The sequence below is a fragment of the Uranotaenia lowii genome, chromosome 3 (assembly GCF_029784155.1).
Source record: "Uranotaenia lowii strain MFRU-FL chromosome 3, ASM2978415v1, whole genome shotgun sequence".
NCBI lineage: Eukaryota > Metazoa > Arthropoda > Insecta > Diptera > Culicidae > Uranotaenia > Uranotaenia lowii.
The window spans coordinates 332669427-332687547 of record NC_073693.1 but is presented as its reverse complement, the minus strand read 5'-3'; the positions used below and the strand labels follow the sequence as shown (position 1 = coordinate 332687547).

Below are 18121 nucleotides of genomic sequence, written 5' to 3'. Positions count from 1 at the left end.
TAATAAATAAACAATCAAATATGTAACCATAGGGATGGTTTTCCTATAAATAGGATGTTAGGATAGTCAAATAACGTATTCCAGTTTCTACCACCAAGTAGTAAAGTGTCTCCTTTCCATTGCCCAAAGTGCTGCATCTAACAGGTTGTTGCGGACTCCATGAACGGTCTTTAGACGACCTTCCTAAAAAGAATATTTTCTACCGCACTGGCGGTGATGACAGTTTGCGACGTGATAAATTGACAGATATCACTTAACACCGAATTGTTGGCAGGTCAACCACGCGAGTTATTTCGATTTATCTCTTTTACGAACCAGTTAGTAGATTCGAGTGAAATATACATCACCCAGTAGGTATCAATAAACGTTTATTTACTACTAGTTCTAATCAAACTCCCACTTCCGCGATTTAGATAACTATATATACATCCAGGAGGATTTTTGAGTTGTTGGAGGTTAGGGATAAGCAAGGTTAGGATACCAGAAATGTAAGTCCTTAAATTGTAACCAACTTCTAGAACATTATGAACTTATCCATTATAACATAGTTTTTAGTATTATTACCGTCGATCGGAGTTGCTTAAAAAACGGAACCGAAAATACCTTTCCTACCTCAACACAGGTTATGGGCCCAGCACTAGTGGAAAGGAGGAGAAGTGGAATCAACAGTGGACAGTCATCCAGCCAGGAAGCCGATGGAAGGACAACGAGCCGAAGCCAAGGAAGTCAACGAGCCGGGAACCGTGGAAAGTTGTAGGACCAGGAGCCATCTGGAAGGTCGTCGGACCGGGAAGCCAGGTGGAGGTCGACAAGCCAGGAAAACGGTGGTCGTTGGACAGGTGCCAAGGAAGGTCGTTGGGCCTAATCCATTGCGAGCTGACCGGAATCCATAGGAAGGTCGGCGAGCCAGAGGAAGGTCGTCGTGCCATTGGTGAGGCGTCGGGCCAATAGGAGAGCATCGAGCCGGAACCAAACAAAGTCGTCGGGCCGGAGCCACTGGGAGGTCGTCGGACCGGTGCCATGGAAGGTCGTAGGGCTGGGACCACGAATGCGGTCGTCGAACCAGAGCCACTGGTAGGTCGTCGAACCGGAAGCCATGGAAGGTTGGCGGGCCGGTATCATGGAACGTGGTCAAGTCAGGATCCAGGTGGTGGTCGTTGAACCAGGAGTCACTGGTGGACTTGCGAGCGGGGTACCACGGAAGGTCGCCAAGCCGGTGCCATGGAAGGTAGTCGGACCGGAAAGCCAAGTGGAGGTCGTCGGGCTGGAACCACTGGGAGGCGCAGGCCTCACGAAAGGCGTCGAGGCGAAGGAGAAAGCTTCGAGCCGCAGGAAGAGCGCCGAGACCAAAGCCATGGAAGGTCGTCGGGCCAGAGCCATTGGGAGGTCGTCGTGCCAGATCCCGATGGAGGTCGTCAAACTGGAGCCATGGAAGGTCATCGCGTTGCAACAGGGGCGAGAGCGTATTCCGGCGCGTGCATTGAAGAGTAGCATCCCCAACTTCAGGAGGAGCCACCGAAGGTAATTAAAAGACTGCGAATGTGTATGTTGAGGAGGAGTGTTGAGATTTGTCCAATCGAAGTAATCGAGTAACAACATACACATAATAAATAAACAATCAAATATGTAACCATAGGGATGGTTTTCCTATAAATAGGATGTTAGGATAGTCAAATAAAGTATTTCAGTTTCTACCACTAAGTAGTAAAGTGTCTCCTTTCCACTGCCCAAAGTGCTGCATCTAACAATAACAAACATCGTTGCTTGCTGATTGGAATGAAGACACTATCTGAAAGACGCACGCACAATCGCAAGAGCCATCTTCGTGAAGAAACTCATCGACGGTGACATCGATTGTCCAGCGTTGCTGCGGCAAGTCCTTATGAAAATCAGACCTCGACTCTTCAGAGGAAGTAAATTCCTACGAATCGATTTTCAGCGAACCAACTACGGCCAACAAGAACCTCTGCATGCAATGTTTAAAGTGTTCAACAGTTTCTACAACTTGTTTGGTATTTCAACAAATGTTTTTAAAACAAGAATTACATATAAAAAGTCTTGCGACTTTTTAATAAACGAAAATTGTTTTATATATCGTATAGTTAGAACTAGTTCCTGAATTCATGTAGACAATACTGTCAGATGAAGTAAAATACAAATACACAGTGTACTAGATGCGGTGAAAAGCAACATGATTACAGAAAGTTTTGTCCGCAAACGAATTCCGATGTTCTTGCAGTGGAAAGGCTGGACATTTTCCAAAACAATATTGGTAAAATCCAAAAGAGGATAGAAAGCGCCGTTATATCCAGGCTTTTCAGCATAAAATTAACTCACCAAAAAAGTTTTAAGTTCATTCTGTTGACGAATCTAACGTGATTGCTCATAAAATGCTCGAAGTCACGTAAGCAAAGCTAGGTATCATTGTGGTTTCTATATTTACTTTGCGGTTCGAACAACAACCTGGCAAGAAAAAAGTTGTCTTCTTGGGTTGATGCGGAATTCGTGTATATTGTTAATTTTTATGTTAAATTTTTTTATGCTTCTATTATTCTCCGGGACTCAGACATAGTTCTGCCTGTAGAAGTACGATTAGTGATTAGTGAATCCAAAAGTAAAAATGGGCACCAAAATGTTCTATTTTGGTGGTCAAACTTACGGCTATAGTGTTGTACACGGAGCTAATGCACATGACGTCTACTACTGTTGGTTGTCCAGCAACGAATGTTTCTTCCTGACTCATGCTACATAAGATTGCATGGCATACTTGTCTACACATTCTCATGCATGTACATAAGAAAGGGCAATATGGTATAAAATGCCATATGAACATAAGTTACGATACTACATTTACTTTCCTTTTTTTTCATTCAACTTATTTTATATTTATTCTACATGGTTACACATCCACTCCTTGATGGGTTGTCCACGGATATCACAACCATGTTTGAATCATAGAGCGTAGTGTTCTGGAACGAAAGGGTCATGAACCCCCCTGATGAGGAAAAACACTCAGTAGCAACATGGTGATGCTGCGCGCATTAACGGCTGTCATGCTCGCCGAATTCTCGGTTTTTCGTCGACAACGAAGAGGGTTTTCCGAAGGCTCCAGCCCAAGGCTCGGTCTCTTTAATGCACAGAGCAACAACACACCCTTGTCCTCTTATTTCGAACATCTCAGGGCCTTATCAATTGGTATAGGCTTGTTCCTCTTTTCCAATATAACTTCTTTTTCTTGTGATAAGACTATAAGCATTTTCTCTTCTGATGGTATACTGTTTGGCACAGTTTCTCATCGTAATACATCCGTTTTTTTTTTTCACCTTTCCCTTTTTTTTAATTTTTATCAGCTAACATTTCATGTTTTCTTAAATTTCTCAAATTCTCGAGAATATCGGCACTTATAGCAGCTCTGTTTACCAACTTGTTCAAGTTGCCTGACTTACAGAAAGTCTCCTCTGAACTGAACATTTTTCCCATTTAATTCCTTCATTCTACTGCTTCATTAGGGAATCGTATCGTTCAAACCTTTTCCGAACAAACTTTGTATTACCATTCACAGGTATGAAACTTGACAGCAAAACCAAGAAAAACCGACTCCGATCACTCAATCGTTTCCCTTGAGTATTCCTTCCGTGTATCACAACAACTTCAATTTAGAGATAATATTCAGCAACTCCAATGAGAAATATGACTTAAATTTTCAATCTAACATTGCCAAACATCCTCTTTTCTTAGCCATCCATCCTTAAATATTCAAGTGGAGGTTCTTATGAGCGCATCTTATCGGTAAAACCCAAACGCACTTTTTACTTCCGGATAAGATAACATTTAAATTCCTAGTTTTTCTTAAAATCTTCCATTCCACTATCTTACTTTTTCACGGACATTCTTAACATGATATAAACGCGTGTGCCAATTCAATGTTTTTACGTTGCCTGTTTAAATATATACTAATCCAATGCAAAAATATTTCTCACAAACAAACCGGGTACGAACAAAAACAGTAACTAAATTACATCACAAGTTCAACTTCTAACATTCTAGACCTCGACCGAACCACTTCATCCGCATAACCCTATTGATAAAAACATCACACGTCAAGGCGGCAGCACACATTCCGACCAACAAAAATTGTCAACCACCATCTGCCCTTCCAGCAACTTACATCCTGTGGGCCTTCAACCGGTATTTAGTCGATTCACCACCTTGCTACACCCAGATCCCCAGGAAAACACCACACCTTAAATCTCACATTCCATCTCTGGTGCACGACGGCCTGCTGCCAAAAAATACTTCTTATCTTTGTGGCCGTCGTCGTCATAAACGCTTCATAACCACTGTACCTGGAATCGACTGAATCTCTTGGAACTAGACACACCAGACTCAGCCATATCCGAACAATTCACCTGCATATTAACTAAATCATCTCCATCCAAACATTCATTGCAATTCCATACTTTTAGGAGGCAGCGCTCTCTGGTACAAACGCTCACCACATTAAAAAGCAGTCTCAAAGACCTAAGCAGGCACATAGCCGCACATCAACGTGTGTGCACCTTCTATTCCTCACCTATTCCTCCCACACCAGCACTCCTCAGCTTAGCACCGAAAACATTCAACTATCAGCGCCACTCCCACAGTATTCCGAAGAAAAATCCGTCACTAAAAACACATTACTAAACACAATTTCCGGTCTATCTACCACCTAGTTCCACCTGCCACCCTAGGCTAGTCTTCCGCTTTGTCATCTTCTTCAACATTCAGTCACTACAATTCCTCCAAGTCAATTTTATGCTACCTCCATGTTTACCAACTAGATTGTACTTTACTTCAACGCTTAGCATTGAAGCTTACAATCTCCACCATTTTGCAAAATACATCCACATGAACCACATTCGAGCAATTGGTTCCTAAAAATTTCATTTTTCAAGCTCGTCAGCTTTACATTCAAGATTAAAACTATCAGCATTTAAGCTACCAGCATTTAAGCTCTCAGCATTTAAGCTCTCAGCATTTAAGCTCTCAGCATTTAAGCTCTCAGCATTTAAGCTATCAGCATTTAAGGTCCTGAACAACCTTTTCCGCATTTAAGCAACAATCTATTCAATCCTCATTTAAGCGGTATTTCCTTCATTTTATTTCAATTAACTTACCAAACGCCATTTTGGAACCTCGTCGCCAATATAGTGTTGTACACGGAGCTAATGCACATGACGTCTACTACTGTTGGTTGTCCAGCAACGAATGTTTCTTCCTGACTCATGCTACATAAGATTGCATGGCATACTTGTCTACACATTCTCATGCATGTACATAAGAAAGGGCAATATGGTATAAAATGCCATATGAACATAAGTTACGATACTACAACGGCGTGTCGTAAATTGATTTTTTCTATCAAAGTGATTTTTTCTATCGATGCTGGCGATCGTAAATTAAACAAACTGTATGCAAAAGTATTGGAAGGTGATTTGACATCTACCAAAAAATCGATGCTTCACCCAACAAATCAATTTACGAACACGCCGTAAAATGTATGAATGATCATTATTATATTTCCTGTCATAGGAATAAATACAAAGTCGTTTTAATCGAATATAAAACTCCAACTTAATAAAGTGTTAAGTAGGATAAAGTTTTAAATCGTATTATTGAACTTATTGACGTGTTCACTTGAAATGATCCCGCATATGCTCTGTTCCCATTTCCGAAATGATTTTGGTTATTACCTGCAAAACATGCTGCAAAAATAGAATGGCATAGGTAGGTACTTATATTTAGAAATAACTAACCTCGATCACTGTCCATTGCGCCGTTCTCGAAATTAGGTCAGCTACTTATCGGAAGATTCGAGTGATGTTTTTAACGATATCGACGCCTTCAAACGCAGAGATAAAACTGAATATTGCAATGCACTTCTGATTATGCTTATCTTTCTTCAGGAGAAAGGCTTCTTATCACTTTGAAGAAGGATAAATTTCAATATCCTCCGATTTTAAGGTTCCCAATGTAAATTGCACAAACCAATTTTCCCAATAAGAGAAAACAGAAACACAGCAAACAAAAAAACCTCCAACAAAGCCCACTTGCGTATTTTGTTTCTCAATTTTCGTTCGCTACGCAGATTTCGAACATGGCGTCGATCTACACGTACGGGGTTTTACGTCCGCGTTCCGTGCCGTCGCGATGATGGTATTTTGCAGGCCTCCCGTATGTAGCAGAAAGCACCTTTTCGCTTCTTCAACTCATTGACTCTACCAAGAAGAGATCTGGGTCGATGAACTGCTTCCGATTGAGCAATAAACCTGCTTCAGATATTTGCAATTTTCGACAGCAAAACAAACCGGAAACGCGAAACATCCACTTCCCAGCGACACAGAACAACATCCGGCGGACGAAAACGGATCCGAAACGATTCACACGACACGGCAGCAGCCAACAATTTCGAAAACAAATTCCCGAACACAAAAATTTATGATTTTTTCCCCCTTGTACACCACATCAACACACAACCAACCAACATGGAGCGGCCACGGCCAGACAGTTCCCGAGCAATGTTCTGTTATTTTTTCGCTTTTTTGCTCTTTTTTCAGATGCCTTTTCGCGATGGCGACGCGATCGCACGAAAGCGGAACTGTCAAAATCAAGCCGACATTCCGGGAACTCCGACAAGTAGAGCTGGAAGATATTTTTAGGAATGCTGTCACTTTAAACATTTTGAAACAAATCTACAGTTTTACCAATCAAGTTTCGTAATTTTAGAATTTTGATAATATTCTGTTCGTTTAAAAAAAAACAATCTGTGGAAAAATAACTTTCTTCATAAAGTGTATGGATAATCGTCTCGCTACGCAGACAATCCACGTCAAAATTTAGCAAACGTTTGATGAGAAAAACCAAAACTTATTAAAATAAAAAATTGTTACGATTATAAAATTCAATCAAGTGAAAAGATAAGAAGTGAAAAAAAACAAAATGATCACAAAACTTTTTGAATTTGATCATTTTTTTTTTGCTTATTTTTTGCTTTGAATTTTATATCTTTGAAAAAAATTGAACTCTTAAAATATGCTTTCATCTTTGATATTTATATCAGTGTATCAGAAAGAAAGGGCTAACCTCAACCTTTTTTGGGTTTTTAAAAACTCCGAAGGACCAATTTTGTTTGTGGAATGTTTAACGGCACTTTTTAGTTATTATTTTAAAACGATTGTGTAGGAAAATTTTTAAATCTCACAAAATGTTTGAAGCTGCAGCTCGTCTCCAGGCCCACAACCAGGAAATGGTTAAGTGCCTCAGCACCTTGAGGGAACAGCGCCAAAAGTTAGCCGATAAAGTCGTTAGCCAGGAGCAGTCTCGTGCCCTTTTGGAAGGAGAGATTGCTGCTTTGCGGCAGCAACTGGCCGTCCTGGACGAGCAGTTGGAAAAGAATCGTAAAAAATTGACGGATCAGGAACTAAAACTGATGGATGCTGAATCCGGCTATAATAAAGTTGTCGATACGATGCAGATCCTGTTGATGTCGGTTCGGAAAGATGAAAAGGAACTTTTGAAAGCGGAGGACGAAGATGGCAAAAAAGGAGTAAAAAAAGTCGGATAGTTATGCGAGATTAATATTTGTTTGTCTAAATATATTTATGACCTAATATAAGATAAGATGAAACACTTACAACTAGGCATATCTTAAGACTAGATTTTGTTTTTCTAAATGAATAATTAGTATAATATGCGATGTACTCGTTTCGATTTCCTTCTGCTGATAAGACATATGTCACAAATAAAATGACCCTAAAACCTATGATAGCGCAGTACCTGAAAAACTAACTGTTCAATCTACTTGTTTGGTTATCACATCAGTCTAAGAAAAGTCTGAAAACTGACTTTCAAAGTTGAGAGCTGCTGTTTTGTTGAAATGCTATAAGGATTCACAGTTTCCCGCAAAAATGTCTTTTCTGTAATTGCAATGATCACCGATGGAAATTCATCACACACACTATCTATCCTACTTTTAAGAGTTGGGTTATCAAAAATGTTAGGACTTCTAAAAACTGTTCACTTGTAGTGGCTACTTTGCGAAATTTCTACTACTGTTTATCGGTCTTTGGACTACACGGATATTAGATGGGTGGTTACATATTTTTTGAAAATATGAAATTCTCTCCCTGAGGGAGAACTACATTTTGAAATGTATAGCATGGATTGGGTGACTCAATTCCTTGATTACGCGTAGCCCGCAGCGCGGACTTCGTTCCAAATTTTGACTAGCTCTTCAGGATCGTCGTAGCCGTGGGTTGCCAGCACATACTTGTAGCTTTGCGGCCCCAGGAAGGGTGCCTTGTGGAAGTAAAATTCCTCGGAGTGGAGAGGTTCGATGCCGGCTTTCAGGGCCACGATGCCCAGATAGATGTCGTCAAAGCTGTGAGAGAGATATTTATTAAAAGAATTACTTTTGAATACAGAATACGCCAATCGAAACTCACCGGAAATGTTTAGTGTACATGCTAACGTAGTACATTTCGAAAAGGGCTTCGTGTGACAGCAGGAATGCACCGGCCGTCACGTACGTTGGCCACATGTGCCACGGATATTCTTTTAGCGAAACGTACCATTTGCTGCACCTGTGACGATGCGGCGCTGATCGAAACACAAACCCAGAAAATAGTTTGACGTCACTCGGTAATTCCATGTCCATGTTCAAGATTTGACGCTTTTTTCTTTCGAGCTTTTTAGGCGGCACCAGTGGCCTGGTTCCATTCGATTCTAGGCTATTACTATCGCTGCTGTTATTATTGGTGGTTGTTTGGCTGAGACGGCGAGCCAATTTTCGAAGTGCCTCGTCCGTTTCCTCTAGATATTCCGGATAGTTAACCGGATTACGAACGTATTTGAGCAAATTCTTTGACGACACATAAAAATCGTCATCAGCGAACATATAAAACTTGGCACGGGGACATTGGGTTACGGCCCACCGGAAACCCATCATCGTTTTTATGGTATTGTTGAAGTACGCGTCCACAAAATCGCCCTGCACGATGTCTCTATAGTTGGCGTACTCTAAATCGATCAACGATTGCAGTCTCCGATCGGGAACAGCCGGTCTCCCTAACATAAACACCGTACGAATTTTCACATCCGAAAATCGTTTCTCCCAACCCCAACTCTTGCGGATGGCTACTCTACGATCGAAATTTTTCATCGCTGATTTGACGATTAAAACCAACCTTGGAGCTATCAGTCGATCATCCTCTTTGCATTTATGGCTACAATCTGTGATATAGGAGTAGTTATACGAGTTTATCGGATCCACTGATGGGCGCTGTCCATGCCGCAGCTGGTAGACTTGTGATAAAATGTCCCCTTCCATCGGATAGTGGAAGGTCTGGTCGAAATCCTCCTCGAAGACATGTGTGAACGCTCCCAAGTAATCCAACAGAAGAACCGCTAGTATCACCGAAATGAAGTATTTCAACTTAAATTTGATACAAATCCGTGGCAACATTTTCGCCGTCTGTATTTTACTAGAAACTTTCTTTGTTCTGAAATCGAAACAGATAAGTGAAAATGTTTTATTTATCGTTAATTTAAAATAAACTAATCTTCTTCATACATACAATAGAGTTGATCCTTACGATTGTTTTTTTTTTCTTACATAATTTTCCTAATTAAATTAACCGAATCAATAGTATTTTTCCCGTATGTTTCAATACCTACAAGTTTGGGTACCCGTTTCAGATTCACTTCACTTCCCAACCCATAGCCGGAACAAAAATCACTAAAACGTTATTTTCTCCGCCTCGGCGAACCCGTTATCATCTTTTGCCGAAAAATGTGCGTTTCTTTCAGCTTGGTCAGAGAAAAAGACCTGCGAATTAATTATATGTTGCTGCTACGGACGATTAAAAAAAAGTTCGCGATCGAGCGATATGCGGGTGGAAAGTCAAAATCCCCCGCATGACAGTTATGCTGCTTTGTTTACGTTTTCGGGGTGCGTATTTCGCCAACTTTGTCGGAGTTAACAATATTACACGCAGAAAAATTCACCGATGAAATGTTTAAGGCTGTCTAATATGCTGTAAGATTTTTTAACATTTCATTTGTTAGAAGACGACATTCTATTTTCTACAGCTGTGGTCTATTTGTGGGTTCATTAATACAAAAATGAACCAACGAAATAAGATCCAATACAGTGAAGAAACTGGCAACCCCACTCGTATTCCAATAACTGTCAAACGGTTTAAAGGGGCGTCAAATTGGGACCAATCTTCATATTGGTTTTCTGAATTCTGAATCTGGGTTCAGAATATTAATTTTAAATCTGATCTCTGAATCTTATAACTGATTCCGAATTTGAATTTTAAATCTAAATTTTGGATCTGAACTCTGAATTCAAAGTTTTGCTTCTGAATTCAGAATTTTTCAATCTGAACCTAAATTCTGAAGCTGAAAACTGATTTTAAATTCAGTATCCAAATTATATGATTCTGAATTGCGAGTTTGAAATGTTGAATCTGTTGTTGAAATGTTGTTGTTGTGCGAGTTTGAAATGTTGAAATTGCTGGAAAATAAGCAATCCAGATTGCTGGAAACCAGCTATTTATTTCAAAACAACAGGCTGTATTTAGTACCAAATTTATATTTCAATTCAAAATTAAATATTGAATACTGGTTGTGCATATAATGGGCAATGAAAAAAAAACTATTCCATTTTTAAATTATGTTTGTATTTATTTCCAAGAAGTTTTTTTTTTATTTTCCAACACCGGCTCTGGAGTGGCAGCTTTGTGCCAAAGTATTGATCATTCGCCACCTGAGAAAAGAGTTCTGATTAGTATCTTTTATGAAATCTATACAATAAAAACTCACCCTTGACTTCTTATTTTAAGCTAACCAAAGATCCTAAAATAGAGTCCCACCATGCCACAGCGTAAGAAAACAAACAGACTCCAATGTGATAACTCGATTGCTGATTCTCCAGCAAACTAGATCAATTGCTGGAAAGTTCAGCAATTTGAAAACAGATTGCTGATTTTCCAGCAAAAATGACAAGAATACAACTGATTGCTGAAAAATCCAGCAATAAGAAAACCGATTGCTGGTTTCCAGCAAAAATTTGGATTGCTGAACGTTTCCAGCATTTTTTTTTGCTGGAAATTGAGGCAAAAATTTACTGTGTGGATCCCAGCCAACAAAAGCAAATGAAAAAATTTTGGTTCATATACATAATTTGATCTCATAAATGTAAAATTTGAAATCAAATCGATGTATCCAGCATGTAGAATAGAATTTTACAGGGAGTTTCCCATAAAGTTTTATTATTTTTGAACCATTCTACGAAAAATTGGGAAATAATTAGGTATCGAACTGTTCCCAATGTTTCAAACAACATACTCCGACACTCTTTTGTTTTGATGTTTTCCTCTTTTCCGTTTTGTTCGCCAGCATACTTCCACCTTCTTCCACCCGCAGAGAAAACAAAAGCCTTGCGCACTCCTTGTACACTGTTGGTGGGTTCATCGTTGAACACCATCCAATTTACTTCGCAGAATAGATCGCTTTTGTTCGTGTAGTTTGTTGCTTACGCGAGCTGTGTTGAATTCTTTTGATAAGAAGCCAGCTGGTTAAACAGGCTAGCAAAAAGATAGACAGTGACCGTGACGTAGCCACTTATATCGAAAGGACGGAAAGCGGATGCCCACTTGGTGGCAGGTTGAATTAAACTCCTCATGATATGCCTAATCGGAACGCCCAGGAAGAATATCCGACATGGGTAAGCCACCATTGTGTTTTTTTTTGCTTAAACATCTTTGGATGTCGACGTAGTCGTCAGTCGTTTATAGAACTGGGTTAACATGATTCATACTCTTTCTTTGCATAATTTCTCCTTAGGTTGGATTTGTTTTCATTTTCAACCTGATCGTGGGAACCGGAGCGTTAACGCTTCCGTCCGCGTTCAGCCACGCGGGATGGGTCCTGGGATCGGGGCTGATCGTGGTGCTAGCCTTCGTGAGCTACATGACCGTGACGTTCGTGATCGAGACGATGTCCTGTGCTAATGCCATTCAGAACTGGAAACGGCTACAGTACCTTAAAAGAGATCGGGTGGTGGAGCAGGACGAGGACAGCAATGTTGAAACGATGGAGGGTGAACCGCTGTTGGCTCAGACAAGTGGGTCAACTGAGGAACCGCTCACCGATGGAAGTATCGAACAGACTCCGCTGAACATTATGTACTGCCGGAATCAGTACTACAGTCTGTCGACCAAGGTTGAACTGGCCGAGATGGCCAATCTGTTTTTTGGCCGCGTTGGGCGGTTTTTGTTCTACTTCTGTTTGGCCGTTTATTTGTACGGGGATTTGAGCATTTACTCGGCGGCTGTCGCTAAGAGCTTGAGGGATGTTATATGGTAACAATTCAAAATGCTCACCTGGCAATCGAAGTTGCTAACAAAATCCTTTTCTTTTAGTGCCCACAATCATTCGGCAAGCGCCATGGACAGCGACGACTGGAGCTTGAGATGTTGGGAGGAAAGTTCTCTATCGCGATTCGACATCTATCGGATCTGCTTGGTGGTTTTTATCGGCATCCTTGGACCCTTCACATTTTTCAACGTACAGAAAACCAAATATTTACAGTTGATAACGGTACTCTTCCGCTGGTTGGCGTTCTCGGTCATGATCAGTATCGCCATCCACCGTCTTTTCTCGCGGAGCAACAGCGACGATCCTCCAATCGTACCAAAACGAGTTGACATCAACGGAATTCCATACCTGATAGGAACCTGCATTTATTCATTCATGTGCCATCATTCGCTTCCAAGTTTATTGACCCCTATCTCCAACAAGAGGCGTCTCAAAATGCTTCTATCAGCAGACTATGCCCTTATCTGTGCATTCTACTTGTCCCTCGCTCTAACAGGAATCTTTGCCTTCGCCGAAATCAAAGATCTCTACACTCTAAATTTCGTCCCCAGCTCAGATCAGGACAGCATCTTTCTCAAAACGATCGAATATTTCCTGGCACTTTTTCCCGTATTCACCCTGTCTGCGAGCTTCCCAATCATAGCCATTACGCTGCGAAGCAATTTGCAAACGCTCTTCCTGGACACAACCCAAATCGAATCGTACAACTTCTTCCTGCGGAAACTCTTCTTCCCACTGCTCGCTATTGTTCCACCGATCTGCATTTGTTTCTTCACCGAGAGTGTCGTTTCGCTGGTCGGATTCACCGGATGTTATGCCGGAACCGGTATCCAGTATCTGATTCCGATTGGACTGGTATTTGCCGCCCGGCGCACTTGCGAGAGCATGATCGGACGGGGAATTTTGAACGACTTCCGGAGCCCCTTCAAGGGAACCATTTGGCTGGTGCTGGTGCTTTGTTGGACAATAGCGTGCTTGGTGCTGGTTACGATCGATTTGATCAAGTGAGGTTAGTGATTTTTTATTGGAAATTCAGAATCAGATTGCAACATTGAAATTTGGAATTCTGCATTCTTAATTCTATAATTTGAATTATAAATTGGGTACACTGAATCGGACTTCAGCATCCAGAATCAAGATTCTAATAATTCTAAACCAGCATTCAGAACCAAAAATTCAAATTTGAAATCAGAATTCAAATGTACAATTCATAATCAAGATTCGCAGTTCTTATTTAAATTTTTATTTCAGAATCAACTACGTGACTGCTACTAGCTGCACAATCGAGAGGAAATCTTAAACCATAATGATATGTGAAAAACAAGAAAACAAAAACAATACAAAATAACGAAAATACGCACGAGACTGAATGTTAAACGATTGTATGCTGGAGGTGCAATGATTTCCTTTTTTATAGATTGGCGTTTATTGTAATTTTAAGAAGGTAACGGTTTGTTTTTTCCAAAAACCACCTATTCTTTTCGTTCCATTTTTCTGTTTGTTTTAGTGAATTTAGATCTAAATACTGTAGTAGAAATCTTACGAGATTCCGCATTGTGTCGATAAATTCCAAATTATGTATTGTATGAACGTGAGAGACAACTTAGATGCTTTGAGAAGGCTTGAAAAATGTGAATCAAAAACAAATCTTATATTTTAACTACATACTTATATTTACTAGTCAGAAAGAAAAACTGACCGAAATGTAATTTTAGAGCAGAAAACAGAAACACGTGTTGTATTTAAAGATGACTACAGACTTGAATCCAGGATTATAAAACAAAACAATAAATGTTCATGTGAAGAATCAGCATTATACATAACCCATCTCTGTCAAGACTTTCGGGATACAAGTAAATATAGACTTCAGAATTTATGGCATTGTTTCAATACAACAATGTATTTTTTCTTCGAAACGGACAGAAAAAAGAAAATAAGAGTTAATTTTTACCTTGAGCTTGCTTCTCCAGTTTTTCCTTTTCCATGGTTTGCAGTTGCTCGAGAGTAAGCAGCGATACTCCCAGTTGATCTTCCCGGGTAAATGGTTGAGCCATTTGACGAAGCCAACGCTTTGCCAGTTGCATCGCTTCCTCGGTACTCAGATTGGTGTAGTTATCTGTTAGATGCTCTTGGATCCACTTCGGCAGCTTACCCCGCTTATCCTGTCTACTAAATCGCTTATCCGCGAAGATCATAATACCGTAGTCAGTTTTACCTCTGCAAAAAAAGGCGAAAAATCATTTTAATATAAGCTTTGTTAAGTCCGATCAACGAAGAACTTACCGAATAGCTCGCCCAACGCACTGAGCCGCGTGTCTCAGAGCATCGAATGTCAAGAAATCATTCTCCCTGATCTGGAATTGGTCCCGCAGATAGTCCAGCCGGGCCTTCAATATCCGGGACTGGGTGTAAACGTAGGGAATTCCGAACATCAGCACTGCTCGTCCCAGATGGTGATCAAAATCTACACCCTCGGAAACGCGACCCCGAGCTACGGCCAGCAAAACGGCACCCCGCCCACATTCGCACGCCTTGACGTAGTTCATGAGGGCGTAGCTGGTTTCGGCGCTGTCCTGGGTTTCGATGAACAGTAGCTTGTACCGAAGCAGCGTGTCAATGATGCCCTGGTCGTACCAGGAAGCTACCACCGATTCGAGGTACAGGTAGGAGGTGAAGAAACAAACCACGCCATCTGGGACGGTTTTAGCGGTTTCCACAAGCAGTTGGCCATAGTTACGGGTTACTGCTGTGTCTTCGCGGGATTCAAATTTGGAAGAAATGGCGACCTGATCGTTACCGCGGGAGACGATCTGAAATGGTAGATATAATAGAGGAGATATTTTTATATGGCCATCTAAATACAGATGTAGACTTCAAATTTACTAGGTATAATTTAAAATTATATCAAGTATAAGAAGGATTTTGACTAGCCTCAACCAATTATCGGATCAAAAACTTACCATCGGCAGCAGACACGGTCGAGCCAGGGTCATCGTAAAGGAACTCATCACCACCGGTTCGAAGTCCAGAATCTTCGGGTACATATCCATCGGGGAAAGGGTACCGGAAGTGATGACCACACTCTGGAACCGGGTAAAAATTGGCTTCATTGCTATGGATGAATCCAAACAGGTAAGGTGCAGAATGGGATTGGACACGGTTGGCGTTTTATCGTCAAACGGTTCGATGATGATTGTGAACCCCTTTGTGTAGGTTGAAACTAGGGTTGCGAATGATGTTATTACTGTTAGGGATCCAAATTCTGTCAGATCTGTGATTTCTAACGTGCGCAGAAGAGACGACAGTCTATCGGCACAAAATCTAAGTGGCTTCCGTTCGATGCAGACTTTCTGTTGAATGTCTTTTAGGAAACCAGCTGGGCTTTCCTGTACGACATGCTGAACTCGCAGCCGGGATTTAATGTATTCGATGAATCTTTTGAGGAAGCTTAGGAAGTGATCGGCATTCCGGATATTACCGGGTACGACTTCTTTAAGCACATCTGAAGGAAGAGCCGGATTCGCCAAAACCATATCAGTTTCCCGGGAGAACTGAGCATCTTTGAGACCCTGGACTAGTCGAACGTATTCGTCGTTCAATCTTTTTCGATCGTCCTCCTTCATCCTGGAAAGGTAAAACAAAAATTGTAGTTTGTATTTTAATTTGAAGACGATATCCATCTACTTACTCAGCTACATATTTTTCAAGAGTATGCAATCCAGTGGTACTTTTTTCGATAAGCCTCCGATTAATTTTTACGCTCATAGAATCCACGCAAACGTTGTCGATGTTATGTGCTTCATCGCAAACGACGACCGATTCTCGAGCCAGCTCTTTAGAAACGACTTCCGCAATTTTGGGATCCATCAGATAATAGTAACTGTAGACGACCACTTGCGCTTGATTGATCTAGAAAATAAGGAAACTGTTCGAATTGAGCCCTAAACAAGAACTAGATGGTCCCTACCGCAAATCGTGACAAAAAGTACGGACACCAATTCCTTTCCCGCCCGAAATCTCTTAGATCATCGATCGAGTATACACCCGGGGGCAGGGTGCTTTCCTTGCCTTCGGCCTGGAAGCCCTCGTAGTATTGGCAGACCCCAATCGAATCATCCGTAGCGGCACGGTCCCTCACATGGCTAGCTGTCATGCCGTAGCATTTAGCGTCGACAATTTTTCCATCACGCTCCTTGCTAACCTCCGAATGAATGCACATGTTTTTCCGAGAGCTCAGCACCAACCCGGTTATGTTGGGCATCACTCCGGTTTGCTTTTCGTAGTAGTTCATCAGATGCTTCAGTTCGGCTATGACCTTCTCGATTTCCGGTACCGTTCGAGAGCAGTAGATTAGCTTCCGTACCATGTGTGGGTATTCCATAATGTAAGCTATAATCAACGACAGAAGGGTTGTGGTTTTGCCCGTACCCGAAGGCATTTCCAGCAGGCAGTGACCCTTGGCATCGAAGGTCCTTTTTAGTTCCAACATGTAGGCGTACTGTTCCGGGTAGATGTACTCGTACGGGAAGTACACCAGCAATCCGTCAACGCTTATTCTGTTGATGTTTTATTAGAGCAGGCTTTACTTGTTAAATGTACGTTTTTGTTTCAATTTACTTACCTCATTTTAAAGGTTTTTACAAAGTCACGAAACAACAAGACCGTCTACCGGCCAACAAACAGAAAATGTGTGTCGATTTTTTTGGCGTCTGCGAACTGACAGCACTGTTTTTTTTTCAAACGCGTGCATGACGCAACAAAACAAACGGAAGTCCGACAAATTTATGTTGCGCATGTTGCGTTATGTTGCACCTTTTTCACGATTCTTCCACCCACTTTTGAATCAAAACAACAAAATCACCAACTCGTGTATCGTTTTTATTCTACCGGCTTATCAAAGGTTTATAACCATGGCTACCGATTTCCTTTACAAATTAACATTAGTTTACTAACGATAAACAAGTGCCACCTTTAAAGAAGTGATTTCTGTGAATTCTACTATTCCCCAAAAATAAATTTACAAGATGAGTGAAGAATTGAAAACTTTGGTGGAAACATTTTGCGCCAACGTGCAAAGCACCGAACGAATGGTACGACAACGTGCTCTGAAAGATTTCCTGGACTTTACCCGTGGAGATAAACTGTCCTCAATGGAAGCACCGGAAGTGTTCGACGGAACTTACCTACATGTGCTGCGTTGCTATGCCGACCGGTTTGAGATGATACGTAGCTTGGCCATTTCCGTCGTTAACGAAATGTTGGCCAAACTTCCGGCCAATGATTACTACCTGGGCTATATCATTCCAGTTATAACTAAACGTATCGGCCAACGAGAGATAATAGAAGATAGTGAAGAAGTGCGGCTTCTGTTGCTGGAACAGCTGGAACTAATAATCGAAAAATACTCGGACCCAGACGGAAGCAGAGGAGATCCATTGCTCAAGTCCTATGACGGTCTCATCGACATTCTCATCAAAACTCTGAAAGATCCTTTTCCAGCTGCTCAGAAACAAAGCTGCGAAATAGTCAAACAATTGGCCTCAGCTACCCCGAGTATGCATTACCGGGCCGAGGCCCTCGTAAGCCCTACGGTCACCGTTTTAAAGCATCGTCATTCTGCTAACCGAATCGCTGCCATTGAAGCGTTGGGAGTAGTTTCGCTGCACATTCGATCCAACTCCGATAGTGTTCTGAAAAT

The 18121-nt window shown here is 41.3% G+C and overlaps 5 protein-coding genes across 8 annotated transcripts in view; 2 read left to right on the top strand and 3 right to left on the bottom strand.

Moving 5' to 3' along the window:
• LOC129756673 (protein ultraspiracle-like) overlaps positions 1–6574 on the bottom strand; it is a 125529-nt gene extending 118955 nt beyond the window's left edge. Inside the window, 1 exon segment of the mRNA XM_055753601.1 lies at positions 5796–6574. Coding sequence (XP_055609576.1) covers positions 5796–5811 — 16 coding nt within the window. The 5' untranslated portion in view covers positions 5812–6574.
• A 669-nt stretch (positions 6575–7243) lies between these two features.
• Positions 7244–7603, top strand: LOC129753843 (uncharacterized). Its single transcript, XM_055749690.1, has one exon. The coding sequence runs from the start codon at positions 7244–7246 to the stop codon at positions 7601–7603; it is 360 nt and encodes a 119-aa protein (XP_055605665.1).
• LOC129754490 (beta-1,3-galactosyltransferase brn-like) lies at positions 7601–9921 on the bottom strand. 4 transcript variants are annotated; one of them, XM_055750596.1, is made up of 3 exons: positions 9611–9921; positions 8484–9539; positions 7601–8419 (listed from the first exon to the last, which is right to left on the bottom strand). In XM_055750596.1, exons 2-3 carry the CDS (start codon positions 9500–9502, stop codon positions 8224–8226), a joined length of 1215 nt encoding a protein of 404 aa, XP_055606571.1. In that variant the 5' UTR covers positions 9503–9539; positions 9611–9921; the 3' UTR covers positions 7601–8223. The 4 variants fall into 4 exon arrangements, with proteins under 4 accessions (XP_055606571.1, XP_055606570.1, XP_055606574.1 ...); XM_055750595.1 differs by having other exon boundaries at positions 9615–9921; XM_055750599.1 differs by having other exon boundaries at positions 9711–9921.
• A 1573-nt stretch (positions 9922–11494) lies between these two features.
• Positions 11495–14280, top strand: LOC129756120 (transmembrane protein 104 homolog). Its single transcript, XM_055752890.1, has 4 exons — positions 11495–11770; positions 11890–12407; positions 12468–13432; positions 13675–14280. The coding sequence occupies exons 1-3, from the start codon at positions 11732–11734 to the stop codon at positions 13429–13431; spliced, it is 1521 nt and encodes a 506-aa protein (XP_055608865.1). The 5' UTR covers positions 11495–11731; the 3' UTR covers position 13432; positions 13675–14280.
• A 15-nt stretch (positions 14281–14295) lies between these two features.
• LOC129756119 (general transcription and DNA repair factor IIH helicase subunit XPD-like) lies at positions 14296–17169 on the bottom strand. The gene is made up of 6 exons (XM_055752889.1): positions 17045–17169; positions 16391–16979; positions 16112–16332; positions 15384–16047; positions 14707–15233; positions 14296–14640 (listed from the first exon to the last, which is right to left on the bottom strand). Exons 1-6 carry the CDS (start codon positions 17047–17049, stop codon positions 14364–14366), a joined length of 2283 nt encoding a protein of 760 aa, XP_055608864.1. The 5' UTR covers positions 17050–17169; the 3' UTR covers positions 14296–14363.
• Between the last annotated feature and the right edge of the window lie 952 nt (positions 17170–18121).

What these genes read in the sequence shown, in the direction of transcription:
- LOC129756119 (XM_055752889.1), bottom strand. An exon ending in CTTGAAAAATATGTAGCTGA is followed by an intron (nt 16,048 to 16,111) that starts GTAAGTAGATGG and finishes TTACCTTTCCAG; the next exon opens with GATGAAGGAGGACGATCGAA. An exon ending in GACCGTGTCTGCTGCCGATG is followed by an intron (nt 15,234 to 15,383) that starts GTAAGTTTTTGA and finishes CTACCATTTCAG; the next exon opens with ATCGTCTCCCGCGGTAACGA.
- LOC129754490 (XM_055750596.1), bottom strand. Translation starts at nt 9,502, where the DNA reads ATGTTGCCACGGATTTGTATCAAATTTAAGTTGAAATACTTCATTTCG. An exon ending in ATGTACACTAAACATTTCCG is followed by an intron (nt 8,420 to 8,483) that starts GTGAGTTTCGAT and finishes TCTCTCTCACAG; the next exon opens with CTTTGACGACATCTATCTGG.
- LOC129756120 (XM_055752890.1), top strand. Translation starts at nt 11,732, where the DNA reads ATGCCTAATCGGAACGCCCAGGAAGAATATCCGACATGG. An exon ending in AGGAAGAATATCCGACATGG is followed by an intron (nt 11,771 to 11,889) that starts GTAAGCCACCAT and finishes ATTTCTCCTTAG; the next exon opens with GTTGGATTTGTTTTCATTTT. An exon ending in AGCTTGAGGGATGTTATATG is followed by an intron (nt 12,408 to 12,467) that starts GTAACAATTCAA and finishes CTTTTCTTTTAG; the next exon opens with TGCCCACAATCATTCGGCAA.
- LOC129753843 (XM_055749690.1), top strand. Translation starts at nt 7,244, where the DNA reads ATGTTTGAAGCTGCAGCTCGTCTCCAGGCCCACAACCAGGAAATGGTT.